This window comes from Manis pentadactyla, chromosome 12 (genome assembly GCF_030020395.1).
Source record: "Manis pentadactyla isolate mManPen7 chromosome 12, mManPen7.hap1, whole genome shotgun sequence".
Lineage (NCBI taxonomy): Eukaryota > Metazoa > Chordata > Mammalia > Pholidota > Manidae > Manis > Manis pentadactyla.
The window spans coordinates 87,555,950-87,572,282 of record NC_080030.1 but is presented as its reverse complement, the minus strand read 5'-3'; the positions used below and the strand labels follow the sequence as shown (position 1 = coordinate 87,572,282).

Below are 16,333 nucleotides of genomic sequence, written 5' to 3'. Positions count from 1 at the left end.
ATGCTCTGTTACCAGGCACATGCACATTAAGGATTGTTAGGTTTTCTTGGAGAATTATCCACTTTATCTAATGCCTACCATATTTGTTAGTTTTGTATTTGTTGCCTTTTTTCTTTGATCTTGTTTTTGTCTTCCACTCTTTCTATCTTTTGTAGTTTTAACTGAGTATTTTATAGGATGCTATTTTCCCTCCTTAGCATAGGAGTTATGCTTTTTTTTCAACCTTTTTCAGTGGTTGACCTTGAATTTTCAATATGCACTTACAAGTAAACCCAAGTCCACTTTCAAATTAACATTATACCACTTCACAACTAGTGTTGAGTACTTTATAATAAAAAAAATCCTAATTCCCTCCTCCTTCCCTTTGTATCATAGCTATCATTTGTTTCACTTATATATGAGCATTTTAAGCATGTATGTATATATATATATATATATATATATATATATACATATATTAAAAACAAAAATAATCAAATGCATTGTTGCTATTATTATTTTGACGAAACTGGTATCTATTAGACCAGTTAAGAAAAAGAAAAATTTTTATTTTACCTTATTCCTTTTTCAATGTTCTTCCTTCCTTTCTGTAGATTTGAGTTTCTCACCTTTATCATTTTCCTTCTCTCTAAAGAACTTCTTTTGACATTTCTTGCAAGGCAGGTTTACTGGCAACAATTTCCTCAATTCTTGCCTGAAAACATCTTTATTTCTACTTCACTTTTGAAGGATTATTTTGCAGGGTACAGAATTCTAGGTTGGTTGATTTTTTTCTCTTGATACTAAATATTTCACTTCATTCTCCCTTCTTGCTTACATGGTTTCTGGAAAGATGTTGAATCTAATTCTTGTCTTTGTTCCTATACAGGTAGGGTGTTTTTTTCCTCTGACTTCTTTCTGGATCTTTTCTTTATCTTTGATATTCTATAGTTTGAAAATGATACACCTACGTGTAAGGGATGGGGTTTTTTTGGCATCCATCCTGCTTCATATTTTCTGAGCTTTCTGTATCAGTGGTTTGCTGTCTGACATTAATTTGGGGAAAATTCTCAGTAATTATTGTTTCAAGTATTTCTTCTGTTGCTTTCCCTCTTTCTCCTCTTTCTGATATTCCCATGACACCTATTTACATCTTTTATAGTTGTCCCACAGTACTTGGCATTCTGTTCTATTTATTTCTATCAATGTTCTCTTTGCTTTTCGGTTTTCAGTGATTCTATTGATCCGTCCTCCTCTAGCTCAGATATTCTTTCCTTAGCTGGGTCTATTCTACTCAAAGTCCATCAGAGGCATTCTTCATTTCTGGTACAGTTCTTTGATCCATAGCATTTTATCCTGGTTCTTTCTTAGGAATCTCATGTATCTACTTACATTATACATCCATCTACTTTACCCATTAGAGTCTTAGCATATAAATCATAGTCATTTTGAATTCTCAGTCCTAATGTTTCCAACATTCCTGCCATGTCTGCTCTGATGCCTGCTGTGGCTCTTCAAATTGTGTTTTTGACTTTTGGTATGCCTTGTAATCTTTTCTCAATAGCCAGGCATGATATACTGGGCAAAAGGAACTGCTGTAATTAGGCCTTTAGCAATGTAGTGGTGAAGTGTGGTGGGAGGGGAAGCATCTATTGTCCTATCATGAGGTCTCAGTTGTTCAGTGGGCCTGTTTCTCTGGGCTGTGAACTTTAAAAGTGTTTTTCAGTTTTTTCCCCCCTCTTGGGGTAGGACAGGAGGGCTAGAGTGTGCTGCAGGTGGGTATTTCCCTTCCCCCTGCTTGCTTAGGCTCTGATATTACCCCAGCAGATCAGGCTCTGGTTAAGTAGATCCCCTGAGGGCAGACTTTGTTAAGAAAAACAGAGAGCTGTGCGCATATTTCACAATGGTTCCTTTTCCCTCCCCTGCTGAAATGCTGAAAGAAGGAGCGGATTTTCCTCCAACATTTACTGTGAGAACTGGGTTGAGCTCCTGCAAGTAAACCTCACAGAAGCATGGGAGCCACTACGATGGAATTCTGGGGTTGTTCCCTCCCAGACCCGTTGTGCTGAGCTTCCAGCAGGTCATCAGGCACCAGTTCAGGTCTCCCCGCCCTGGCTCAGGCCTTCAGCAGTTTCTGCTCTGCAAGCGTGGCTCTCTGTATCCTCCTGTCCCTCCTGTCCCTCCCTTCCCGGGGCGATGCTTTGCCCTGTGTCCTCTCTCTTATTGATCCAAGAACTGCTGTTGACACTAGTCTGGTCAGCTTTTTACTTGTTAGGATACTGTGGCAATTTCCGAGTTCCTTACATGTAGAACCAAAAACTGCAAATTCCCACAATATTTTTTAGTTCAGTAAACATTAATTGGGGCAGTTTGGGTATCAAATGCATTTATCAAGCAGTGAACTCATAGGATTGAAATATGATGTTTTCCCCCCAGTCTTCTTCACCTACACATTGGGGTGGGGGGAGGGGGCCTAGTTCTCTTCCTTTCTTCCTTTTGTTAATAATTAACATTCAGCAAATATGCAGATCTTAATTGTTCACTTTGATGAATTTTGGCATATATATATATATATATATATATATATAAAATCTAGGTTTCTCAGTCTTAGCCCTGCTGACACTTGGACTGGGAAATTCTCTGCTGCAGGAATCTGTCCTGTTCATCCCTCCCCCAGTGGCATCCCCCTAGTCATGACAATCAGAAGCTGTCTCTGGGTTTTGTCAAATATCCCCCAAGGATCAAAATCATCCTTGGCTGAGACCCACTGATAAACAGCCATGTAACTACCATCCAAAAAGAAGATATATCCATTCCTCCAGAAGGTTCCCTTTGGGACCTTTGTTAATCCTCCTTCTCCCCCAAACCACTGTCGCTAATTTCTGTCATTATAGGTTCCTTTTGGCTATATAGTTGACCCTGAACAATGTGGGCCTGAACTGCACAAGTCCACTTCTATGCAGGTTTTTTTCAATAAACATTGTAAAATTTTTCGGAGATTTGAAAATTTGCAACAATTTTTAAAAATACTTTCTTTTCTGTAGCTTACTTCATAGTAAGAGTACAGTGTATAATACAATTAACATGTAAATTATGTGTTAATCAGTTGTGTATGTTTCAGTAAGGCTTCTAGTCAATAGTAGGCTGTTAGTAGTTAAGTTTTTGGGGGATCAAAAAGTTATACATGGATTTTCAACTGTGGGGGTGTCAGGACCCAACCCCCATGTTGTTCAAGGATCAACTGAATTTGGACTTTGCATAAATTGAATCATTCAGTGTGTACATTTTTTGTCCAGTTTCTTTCATTTAACAATATTTTTATAATTTATACATGTTATTGCATTCATCAGTAGTTTATTCTTTTTTATTACATAATAGTGTTCCATTTTATGAATATGCCACAATTTGTTAATATATTCTGTGTTGATAGACACTTAGGTTGTTCCAGCTTGGGGCTATTTTGAATAAGGCTGCTGTAAATATTCTGGTAAGGTCTTCTTGTGGATATATTTTCATTTCTCTCAGTAAATATCTAGGAATGAAATTCCTGGGTTGTAGGGTACATGTATATTTAATTTCTAATAAACCCCCAAACACTTCTGCAAAGTGGTTGTGCCATTTTGCACAACCAGCAACGAGGTATGAGAGGTGCACTTATGCCATATCATCAACAATGACAGTTGGTGTTGTCAATCTTTTTAATTTTAGCTATTTTGATGGGTATCTAATTAATATTGTCCTTTTTTGCAGTCCCCTGATGACCAAGGATATTGAGCACCTTGTTCAGGTGCTTTTTGGTTATTTATCTTCTATTTTGAAGAACCTAAGTCTTCTTTTGGTTGATTTGTAGGAGTCTCCATACCCCCTTTCCTATCCCCTAAAAATTTTAAAGGAACCTGCCACTGAGAAACCTCAGGGACTGAAAAACCTTTTGTCATCTGAATAAATTTGGCCTAAATTATAAATACTGTGAAAAATGCCCTTCTGTTTTTGTTTTCTTTTCCATTTCCAAACATACTGTGAGGTGTGAGAGTATTTTCCTTCAGTGAGGTCAGAAATACTCCTGGTTAGTTAGAGACATATACAACTTACTTTTGTTTTCTCTTTGGGGAGTTTTCCAGTTCCCGCAGCCCCCACACAATGGCTGGTCCTACCTCATCCTGCTGCCACTTGGCAAACAAATTAACAGCAGGGACCTGTCCCCACACAGGCAGCGAGTGAGTCACCTTCATAATTCCATATCCAAGGGAGTTCTTGGTGAGTTGTTTTCTGGGAGCATTTTTCTTTTACTCAAACAGCAATGTCTTTACCCAGTCAAAAAAATTGTTTTCTATCAACAAAGATTCCTTTTTCCATCTGAGTTCTGATAACAGAATGTAGCCATTTCCTTTCACTTGCAGTGGAAAGGGGTCTCCAGGGTTTTCTTTGTTCTTAGTTTCTGTCCCACAAAATAATTTGTTGCTAAGGTAGTATTTTCCTAGCCTTTCCTCTTGAGCTAACCAGACAAAAAGATTCCTCTCTGAATCTGAGTAATTCAGGATCTGGCTTCTGAAGGGACACGAGGGCCCTGGAAGCAGGGTGTTTTCTCAGGGCACTTTGACAAGGGATGTGGTGGCCCCCGAAGGGGCATGGCTTGTGTGTGTGCATGCGTGGAGTGACATGTCCAGGGTACATTGTGATCTCTAAGTACCGTTTCCCACTAAGGGAACCAGGTCTTTGGGAAAATGGCTGATTCCATGTCTAGGATAAGAAACATGTAAGATGAGGCAGAGTCCTGTCCTAACTGAAGGCAAAAAACAAATGAACAAGCAGAACAAACAAAAACTGTTGCAAACTCCTAGGATCACAGCAGCAGGGCTTAGACTCCAAGTTGAAGAAGTTTCCAGTGACAAGGTGGGAGAACTTGAGCATCAATAAAAAAAAGACTGTATTAGATTAAAGCATGTCAAATATATTATAAATCCATGAGTTTATAATGACACTAAAAACACAAACAAAAGGAGTCACCATATTCCAGTCTGCAGAAAACCTGACAGGGCAAAAGATCTGATTTCTTCAAAACATAAAAAGCAAAGGGGAAAAAAGGTGAGAAGAGGACCCCCTTTCTGAGCCCACTTATTTCTCACAGCCTAGAAAGATGAAGACCTCAAAGAAATTTTTTACCCCCAAATCAGTAGAAAACAGAAAACATTTTTCAAAAATGTTTATAAGCCTTATCTTTAAGTATGCCAAATGGAATAGTTCTGAGAGCACAGCAGACTTAATGGAATTCTTGTTTATACTCATAGCATGTTGGCAATTTAATTGTGCTAAAGACACATAAAACAATATATGAGTTTAAAAAATTTCTCTACTCCCTGACAAAACATAGTGTATTTTTTCTCATGGCTTTATGACTTGGACAAGTTGTGGTATTTACTCTCATCTCATCAAAATTTATCTTTCTGTCTCCTCTCAAAACGCCTCTAATCCTGAGGAAATTATTTCTCATCTTGCTATAAAGAACCCCTAGATATGTAATGTTAATTTTGCAGCTTAACAGCAATGAATTCCTGGTATCCAGGGGAGAGCTTTTAAAGACTAAACTTTCCTGGACCCCCATGTGGGCAGCGTTTGCCTGTTGGGGCTGGTCACAAGCACTGCAGAGCCTGGTGCAGCCCTAGACTGACCCGGGGAGGGGGAAGCCCTGGTTCACAGATGATGAGACTAAGGCATGAAGGCCGGGCCACCTGACCTTGGGTCTCTGGAAAATGCATATGTTCTTTCTCCCTCAGCTGTCCCCTTCAGCCGCATTTTCTCTTACAGCTGTCTATATATTTTGTCAGCTCTAACTTGCATTGAAGTATGCAAATTATTCAGTTACGGCAACTCAATAGAACTTGCATTTCTGTGGAAAGAAGGCAAGACCCAGGTCTCATTCTGAGTTAGAGGCTAGCATTTTATGACAGTGAGCTGACTTTAAAGTATTTCCTAACAAAACAGTTGAGCTTTGGTCATTTCCAAATACTTGATGCCTCAATAGCCAGAAAAGTCCATTCCAAATTGTAGTACACTAATGATTGAGTGGTTATGGCCTTATGTACATCTATCCACTCATTCCCACTGTTTTACAGTGTCTTCATAAATAATCAGTCAGATTCTTCTTTCTGGTTAATGTTGTGATATAAGTTGGGTATATTTGATAAGGGCCTAATTAGTGTATTCAGTCAATAATTTCATGTAGTAAAGACCCATTGTGTAATCAGTGATCTCAGATTCAGAGTAGATTACGTCAGTAACCAAGAATGTGCTGGTTGACCTCTAGGAGTGCTACCTGTTACACCCCTTTTGGAGACCCCCGACATAAAGTTATAAGAGGCCTCTGGGCTCCAAGTAATTTTTCATGGAGCAGGTGATATTTTACATGAAGCCATCTCCATTCTTATATTTGCAACGTTATAGGTTTGCAGTGTTTTCTTCAGATGCCATGTCTGCAATTTTAGTACCTGTCACTGGTAGATGTTATTGTTACTTAGGTAGTGTAAACAAAATAAAGCCTTATTTAATTAAGCCTTGGATATTTTATATCTGCAATCAGCCATTTGTGCTTCCTCCTTTAAAATAATTAAACAAAAATTCATTCATGAACAGCAGAGAAAAAGATGCATCTGTAGCAAAATCTAAAATACATAAAACATTTAGGTATTGTAATAATAAAATAATAATAACAACAAGTTTTTCCACTTATTGAGGGCCTCGTCTGTTCCAAGTTTTGCCAAGCCATTTATGTCCCTTATCATACTGAGCCCTCAGCCATGGATGGGCAGACCCAGAAGCAGCTGAGGCTCTGAGTGGTCGGTCGGCTCATAGGTGTTGAGGGGATTCAGTCTCAGCTTCCCTTCAGTCTGGAGCCCCTATCTCTACTTCCCCACAGCCTCTGGTGTGTGCCTTCTCATGCTAATCTGTTTTTACTTCTCTCTGTTTAATAGGCTCTGTCTCCAACTTTCCAGTCTTCCCATATCAAGGAGAGTTCCCCTTTCTGCATCTTTCTGGTACCGACCTGATTCTCCTAGCTCCTCCTGGAGCTTTGATGTTGGGTGTAAAACTTTCCACTTTGAACCTTGATTACTACATGCCTTTCTCTAGTCCCATAAGCCGTTCTTGGAGAAGCTCCATGAGCGGATGTGCATAAAAGAGCCCCCCCCCTTTGCTTTCCACGTGGCCTAAAGTAAAAAGGCTGAAGCTCGTGGTTAAAACACCACATTGCATTGTCTTCTGTCAGTGCATTTACTTTTATTTCATTTTGTAGTTCTAAAATCCTCATGTGCCATTCACTACCCCTCCTTTAAAATGATTTAGAGTTTTATGATCCCTGTTTATTTCCAACAACTCCAAATAACAGGCTTAAGAAATACATGGTGTTTATTTAAAAATGGATATATTTTCATGTTTCCTTTTTCAAGATTTGCACGTTTTTAAATATTGTATTTCAGAGTCAAGCCTAAGTAGTAAATGGCTAAAGAAAATAGGAAATGATCCCTTTCTTGCCTGTCCTTAACTGTTATCTGATTATTCCAATTTTAATATTTTTTACTGAACTGACTAAACTATGCCTCATTCTCCTGTAACTTAGAGACAAAATTCCTTCCTGAGATATCATGCTGATTTCTCATCTATCTGTAGGCTCTCCTCGCTTGCTAGAAGCTTTCTCATCTCTTCTTTGAAGAATAATTCTCTTTAAAGAATTTTCTCTTTACAAGAAGGGCTTTAATTTGAATTTTCCCCTCTTTCTCTTCCTTCTAATCCAAAAGAAGTAGTCTACTTTCTTCTTAAAAAACAGAGTGCCTGCATCATTCCAACTGCTGCTAAATCTGACTTACTTCAAATTGGAAATTATGGATTCTTCCTTCAACTACAGTTACTATAGCAATTATCTCTTACCATAATTAGACAGAGGGAGCTTTTTAGGAGGGAATGAATACTAAGCTCAGAAATGAAAACTGAGTGCAAAACCCAGCCCTGTTACTAGCTTACTGTGCGCAGAAGTTGCTTAACTTCTCTGAACTTTGGTTCCTCGTCTTTAATTTAGAGACAATTAAATTAGATATTTAATTCAAGTAGATTTGTAAGGATTTTTGGATGAGACCATGCCTTGCACTTAATTTTTTCACTGCATGAAAATTGTATTAGCATTTACTAAAAGCTTATACAAACTATTAACCTGTTGGCAGGTAAGAAAAAGGATGTGAGTTCACAATTAACCACTTCATAAGAAAAACAATTATTAAACAAACATTTGGGAGAATGTTCAAACTCATAGCAATTAAATAAATTAAAAAGGCACTGAGATGTCATTTTCCTTTTATTAGCACTAATTAGAAAAAGACAATGCTGGTGGCATTGCCGATAGGTACAACTCATTGAAAAAAGTATGCATCAATTTATATAGTAATATTCATACTTCTCAATCTAGCCGTCCCATTCCTGGGATTCTATCTTAAGGGAATATTCAGAAATATGGAAGAAAATCTATAAACATGACCATAATTATTTCAATATTGCTTATGATGTTACCAAACCTGAGAACAATTTAGGTTTGTAATGGATTAAGTTATGATGGACTATTTTGCAGCTATTAAAATAAGAATAAAAACTTTCTGAGCAGCACATAAAAATGTTATGGTATTAAAAATATGCATATATGATAATCAGCCTGAGAAAAATACATCTTAAAACTATATGGAAATAGACTTCCATGATAATTATGTTAGGGCATTATAGCATATGTTTCCTTTTTCTTTTTCCCTGTTTCCCCAAATCTTTTGTAAGACAATGTTCTTATAAGATTAAAATTAGGCTTTTAATCTAATGTGTTCAGTCTGAAAAAAAAACATTTATTTGAGTGCCTATTATTTGTCTGGAAAATTTGCTGTAGCATTTTTGGTCTTTAAAAATGCCAGAATCTTTCCTCATTATTTACTCCAGGACAATAAAAAAACAAAAAAGTGTGCTTAGTGGGCTATTTAAAATAAGTCCTTCATATATAACCTAAGCTTTAAGGTGATACTTTAAGGTGTGTGTAACCTGAGTGTTTAGTGCTATGCTGTCAGCACAATGCGTTTAGAATACAATGGTGTTCTGTCTCACTATAACCATCTGCTTAAAGACTCGTGCCAAACTCAACTTACTGGCTTACTCAGGTCACTTCATGGAGGAGAACAGGCTCTCAGTGATGCATTGACCAGAGCATCAACGTGAGCAAGTCTGAATAATGCATCTCAAAGTTACATGTAGAGGTAACCAGGTTGAAGTAAGCTAGTCAAGATCATTTGCCAAGTATTGTAGCATTATTTTTAGTTGAATTTTTCATTGAAATAGGTGTAATTCACTTGTGGTTGTAAGAAATAATCTAAAGTGCGTTTTGCCCGGTTTCCCACAGTGGTAACGCTTTACAGAGCATCCTACCGCCGGCAGGGCCGGTGGGGCCTGCGGCCCAGCTCCGCTCACCGTACTCAGCCTTCCCCAGTTTTGCCTCTGCTCATTCGTCCATGTGTGCTGGTATGTATGGTGCTCCCGCTTTATCGCCTGTGTCTGTCTGTCCACCACCACAGTCACAATGCTGCAGAAGTCCATCAACACAAGGGTCCCTCCTGTTGCCCTTTTATAATCACAGTCCCCCTACCTCCCATCCCAACCCCAGCAACCACTTGTACTCTGTAAAATTTTATTTCAAAAATGTTATATAAATGGAATTCTGTAGTATATATAATTTGAAATTGGTTTTTTTTAACTCAGCATAATTCCCTGGACATTCTTCCAAGTTGTTGCATGTATCAGTACTCCACTGCTTGGTATTGCTGTTATTCCATGGCGTAAATGTACCAGTTTGTCTGACCATCTGGGCTGATTCCAGTTTATGATGGTGATGTAATGCTGCTGTAAACATTCATGTTCAGGTTTTTGTGTGAACATAAAGTTTTCATTTCTCTGGGATAAATATCCAAAACTAAAATTTCTGTGTCTCAAAGTAATTACATGTTCAGTTTTCAAAGTAATAAATATTGTTTTCTGAAATGTCTACCATTTTATAATGCCCCCACCGATGTACAGAAGATTTTGTTTCTTTGCCAGATTTAGTTTATAGTGCTGTCGTGGTAGCCTTTACTTTGAAGTCAAATTTGGGACCGTTTTTGGTTCCAAAATTGGCCAAGACCACTTTAAAGGGCTCCTCCTCCACCCTTTCCCTAAAAAGTGTAGTAGATCACCCTGTGCTATTCTTGCTACTTGCAGAATTTTGCCCTCCTGCCCCTGAATAGTTCTGGCCCCAGGACCACTCACTATAGCATCTCACTGCTGTCTGAGTGATGTGCTCATGGTACCTTTCTACTGTGAACTAGTGGGGTCCACAGCCACATCCTCACAAGCTAGTTTAGTCCCTCCTCCATCCTCGACACTGGGTCAGAAAGCACTTTATCTGGCAGGTATCTCAGTTACATCTCTGTTAGAAGAATTAATATTTACAGCTAGAATAGGAATTTAAAAATAATCACTGAAATAAATATGTTTAAATGATAGGAAACTTTCTTTTGCTACGAAAAACTATTTTGTTCCCCTTGTGGGTGTGGGTCCCCTTCTGGGATTTCTCATTGTACTGATATTCCAAGTATATTGTTTTCTTCAACACCCGTGCTTCTCAATGTGAAAAAATCTAGGTAAGAGTGAGCATGGCTTCTTGAGGTATTATTTATTACAATGGTTTTGCTGACAAATTTTTCGGTTAAATGGTACTGTAGGAAAACACTCCCTCACTTCTGAAGAAAGTGAAATAATTATTTCTGAACAACTTGTCTGGCCAGAGGCGTGTTGCCAGCGGAGAGAGCTCAGCGGAAACTGTCGAAACACCACCCTCCTCCCCAGCTGCAGTGCGGCCACGGTGCCCCTCGGCCAAGTCCCCTCTGTAGGTGGTCCATGGGAATGAGAAATTAAAACGATGTTTGACTTATGAGTGATAGTGTCTTTATTGTAGTAGCACTGAGTATAGAATTATTTCTTTTAACAAATGTTTTGTGCTTGAGGCAATAATGTATTTTTATATAACACCTAGAGACTGTTGCCATATGAACAGTCGCTCCCGTGGGTTTGCTATCATTCGCAGAGTTACTGGATTTGCTTTATGTAACCGGGAGCTCCCGTGGTGGCATCAGAATTACTTATTCACTGGTGTTAGAATAGCAGCATCCAGTGCCAACAATACTTCCCACCAGCCACTTATTCTGAGAGGCTTCTGTCTGGAACTTACTTGCTTTATTGAATAGGATCAAGGCCCACTAAGTATTTCATTGGTCCATATGTTCAGCCCCCTCTAGAGATGAAGAAACATCAGTCTTGTTTTGCTTCTCCTATCTTTGATCTTATGTTCCATCCTTCCTGTTTGCTAGTAATTCATTTAGCAAGCCAGTGTCTTTCAGTGGGAAAGTGTTTGCCACTCTGTGCTATGCCAGGTTTTACTGCCTCTCCTTGCCAATGCAGTATTCATAATTAGAGTAATAATTACCTCTTTCAGAGTACTGCCTCAGAAGTCTTCCTTTCATAACCCAAAAATAGGCTCTTTTCTCCCAGCGGGCATTTGGCATCCATCTTACACTTACCCCACCTTACTGGAATCATCTCATTACTTGACTGTCCCCCTCTCATGTCAGCACCGCGAGGGAATGCCTTCTTGGTGTGGTCTGTGCCTGGGACAGTTGCTGGCACACAGACAGTCCTTGTGATTGAATGAACTGAATGAATGAAGCCAGCCTGCCAGCCAGCTAGCCGAGAGAGAAGAATATCTATTTATCCGATTCAAAAAGTTGAATCTAGGTATCATCTGTGTGGGCCTGGTCAGTGCTGAATTACTAAACTACTAAAAATCACTTAACCATGGTGTTATTTAAGACATCAAATATATTTGATAAGCGCTTGAAAAAGTCACTTTTATAATTTTTATATTTACATTTGTATATTTTATTTTTATAAATGAAGTTTGAGCTTAATAACTGGCTTTTACAATATAAAGTATAAATTCTCTTTTCCCTGCCATAAAACCATTGTTTCAAGACATAACTTTGAACATTAGCCATAGCAAGACAAAAATACATATTGAAGGCATAATTTTATATATTTACTTTTTTAAGTTTACAGTACCCTTTAAAAGGAACTTTTGTGTATGGCTATGCTTATTCTAAAGAGCCTTTTCTAAAGCTCTCAATTATTATAACATTTTCCAATACTTTACAGTTTTATCTGTCTTGTTTGGCACATCCCAAAGCATTGATGTCGCCTTTTCTTTTTAAAGCTAATTCTGTCTTTTGCAGCCTGCCTTGACAGCACAACTTTTTATTGACTAAAATTCCAAATCTATGTTGAGGAATATAATTTAAAAATAAAAATATGTTAACTAAGATCAAAGAACATTTTTAAATGTTTAACATAGTTCACAAATGTATTGGAGCATAATAAACCTAACATTTGGCCAGCTATTACACCAGCCTGGCCCGGTTTATTGTGATTTCCAAAGATTGTCTTTAGATGATGACTCAAAGCAGACACATTATTTTTAGACATTGTAACTCCCTCTCCCCCTTTCCATTCCCAAGTGACAGAATTCAGATGACAGGACACGGAGAGCCAGATCATAGGGCCAATGTGAAAGAGCCGTCTTCCCTTGTTTTTCATAATCACTTATATTTTTATAAGTATGTGTTCCAGAAATGTAACCATGGAGCCTGAAGATGTAACTGTATTCATATACTCTGTAAAGCTTTAAAACTTTTACTTTCAGGAATAAAACTAAAAAGATGAAATATGGAGATTTTTCTCAGTATATGGAACAAAATAAAATGATCCTCTCTTAAAATAAGTGGCAGTTTAGGGAAAGCAATTTTTCCTGTCATGGATAAAAGCTAGGGAACACAAAATCAGCATCTGAAATATGTTAACTCACAGTGTTTTAAATAAAAAGAAGCAAAAATGCATTGTACAGTACCTGTTCCCAAGGATGATTGCTATTTCTTGATATTAAGTCCTACAAAATACAGAATGTACTTGGCAGGTGAAAGTATAAAAGCTAGAGATGCAGAAAAGACATTATTAGGTCAAATATTAGTTTTTCCTTTTTGATGGGATGTTTAAATTGATTTGCAGATATCCTTTTTTATTTCTGAATGCACTATTTTGCATTATTTAATCAGCTTATAGTGTTCTCCATCTTGAGTTCATATTCACAGGCATGCAAAAGAAAACAAATCTTTAGTATTTGCAGCAGTAATGAAGAATAAAAGTCCCTAAACTCTGCATTTTATCTCATTCATCTGTAAACTTACAGTGGGAAAAGCATGGCTTGGGAGTCAGATTTCTTCCTAAACCCATCTTTATCACTTAATTCTCTGTATCCCGAGCAAGTCACTTAAATTTTCCTGAGCTTCTGGTTTTTGTAAAACAAAGTTTCAAATGCCTGCTTTTTCTAAGTCACAGGATGTGCTGAGGATGAAAGGAGTCAAAATAGGCTTACTATGCTATAAAGTGTTTCACAAATTTTGTGGAGGTTCTGTTATATAATCCCATTTTGCAGATGAGGAAAGGCTAAGGGGCTAACAAGCTTATTGAAGGTCACACAGCTGGTAAATGAGAGCTCTAGTTCTAAGATGCAATGTCTATAATTTCAGCATTTTTACATTTGGGAACTGATAATTCTTTCTTATGGGGCTGTCCTGTCCATGACAAGATGTTTAGCAAAACCCTTGGTGTCCACCCCATAGATGCCAGTAGCATCCCCCAACTTGTGACAACCAAAAATATCTCCATATGCTGCCAAATGTCCCTTGGTGGCAAAATCACCCCAGGTTGGGTACCACTGGTCTATATTATTCCAAAGCTAAAGTTGTTAACCACTTCTGTGGTGACATGTATCAGTATTGTCATTATTCTGAATGGTTCCTGTTGGAATACTCCATAGCATAGAAATTTTCGGAATTAAAAAAGAGCTGCCTGGTTTTGATCCATTGTCTTACTGTTTTCTGAATATTAGCAGTGGCATTGTCTTCTTAGAAGGTCCCTGCAAACTGGTCTTACAGAAGCAGAACATCCCTTAACAGGGTCACTGTCCAGAGGTCAGACTCTGTGACCTTCCCCTGTAATTCTGTAATCATTCCCTAACAGGACCTGCTGTTCTCTCGGGCTGGTATCTTCATGGGCTCCTAATACCTGTTATCAGTTTAGAGGCAAGGGAGAAAAACGCATGTACTTCCAAAACTATTGTCTCATTTAATCTTCCCAATAAGCCCTGGAGGTTTGTACCACTTTTCCCTGTTCACATTTTGGTTAGGAGCCTTGCCCTTTCTTCTTAGCCTGCTCTTTCAGCTTTGGTGTTCTAACTGCAGAACTGGATGTAGAAAGCCAGCAGGAAGTTGACCAGGAAACGCAGCAGGTGCCTGCTCCCCGGCACTGCATGAAGAGCAGCGCCTTCTGAATCACTCCACACAAAGCAGGTGCTTTCTGCCCTGAGTGACTCTTCGTTTTTCACTTTCTTTTAACAGGATCCTTAAATACCCGCCTCCTCTGACTGCACTTGGGGACTTAAGAACCACCTGTCCAAGAGTAGAATGTTTTTACTTCTGTTGTTCACTCCTTCCCCCCAAGAAAGCCAAGAATGAGCTTCCCCACCCTCCACACTTCCCCAACTTCATCTCTGATCTACATCCCACTCTTGTCCTGTATTGGCTCAGTTCCCAGTTCATCACCTCTGAACTACAATTTTCTGATCATTTATGATTGACTCAATTATGTTTGTTTCTCTGCTATCTAAAACAATTGGGAAGTTAGATGCATTTGATGTGAGCCTCATTCAATAGTCTAAATAAAAATATTTTGTAAGTAAACCTGTATGAAATTAAAAAATTTTAAACACTGTGTTTTAAGATTAATTGCTACTGACAAGCACAATCAATATAATTGACTGTGATTACGATCATTGGCGTGACCTGAGGAGAGGCTGGTGTGATCACCGATAGTGAGGAGGAATTGGAATTGCTCAGGAATCTTCAGGAATAAGAACTCCGCATACGGAAGGTTCAAACAGCAGTTCAAACCAATAGGAAAGAGGTCTAGATTACTTCACAGCAATACAACTTCAGTGCCAATTAAAACTTCTTTTTTTTCTTTAAAGTGCATGTGAATCATTTTAATTACTACGTGGTTCATTTAAAAAGAACCAGTTGGCTTTTGGTGTAAAATGTCAATGTTGGACCCAAATAAGAGTCATTTCTTTTTAGGTCAGCATGCATCCTTATTGACCAGATTCACCTGATTCTGATTTGAAGTGTGTTCAGCCATTTTGTCATGCTGTATAAAACAAAGCATCTTGGGTTTTTTGTCCTCTTCCAGGTGGCCTTTTTGAAGATGTGACTGTTGAAACCGAGGCATCCCTCTCCCGGGCAGACAGCTCTACAGCACGGAGCACAGCACAGGCCAGCCGTGGGCTCAGTGGGCAACAACTAGAGGCAAGAGCCGGAGCTGCAGAATGGGAGGGTTGAATTGAAGTTTTGAGTTTTCTTGTTTGCATATTTTTCCCTAAGAGTTAACTTTAAATATTTGAAGAACCACACCTGGGAAGAAAGTTTTAGTAGCAGACTGCGATAAGTATAGAAGTTTGATAATATAGTTACAGTTAATATAATTAAGAAGTTAGTTGCTATAGTCTGTTTCCCACAGAGAGGAATATTCACGTTTGTGCTGTGTCAGCACCACCGGGAAGCATATTAGCTGGTGGAGACCCATCTGTCCTATGTGGAATTCAGTGAGGGACTTACTTGATGAAACTAAATGCTCACTGCTGATAGTCCAAGGAAATGACATACAAACAACTTCTCAAGTTCGTTTAAAACAAATTTTTAAAAAAGAAGTAGAGAATTTTGTATTCCTTATTCATAAATGCTCAATAAATAAATGTTTGTTGAATGAGTGATTATCAAATTAAAGGTTTTTGCATCTATGCAAACCTGCATGTGTCCCTTTTGTTCTGCATTTCCTTTACCAAATACTGCTACAAATCAGTAAGTATGCCTCACTGGCATCCCATTACAGTTGTCTTAATCCCTGTGTACGAGAGCTGAAGGTGGAGAAACCATTGAATGAGAAGGATAAAGCTAGAGAGAATCCCATGGAGCACTGACCAGCTCCTCGTTTGCCAGAGGTTTGGGACTGGCCTGTGAGCACACAGCTCTGAGCCCAGCTGGGGATGCAGACAGGCTGATCCTCCTGTCCTGCTCTGCATAAGAATGACAGTGTGGATTTGCACCTATACCTGCTGCTTTGAAAGCCTATTGACGTTATCCTG

General features: G+C 38.5%; 1 protein-coding gene across 5 annotated transcripts in view; it reads left to right on the top strand.

The window, feature by feature from the left end:
• The window catches only part of LOC118909039 (E3 ubiquitin-protein ligase E3D-like), a 195,685-nt gene extending 179,697 nt beyond the window's left edge, over window positions 1–15,988 (top strand). For 4 of the 5 annotated variants that reach the window (XM_057489384.1, XM_057489383.1, XM_057489385.1 and 1 more), the window contains one exon: window positions 15,382–15,988. In XM_057489384.1, coding sequence (XP_057345367.1) covers window positions 15,382–15,394 — 13 coding nt within the window. In that variant the 3' untranslated portion in view covers window positions 15,395–15,988. Of the gene's footprint in view, window positions 1–9,397; window positions 9,517–15,381 lie in introns of all 5 variants that reach the window. The other variant, XR_008992816.1, reaches the window with a different exon arrangement.
• Window positions 15,989–16,333: the final 345 nt, after the last annotated feature.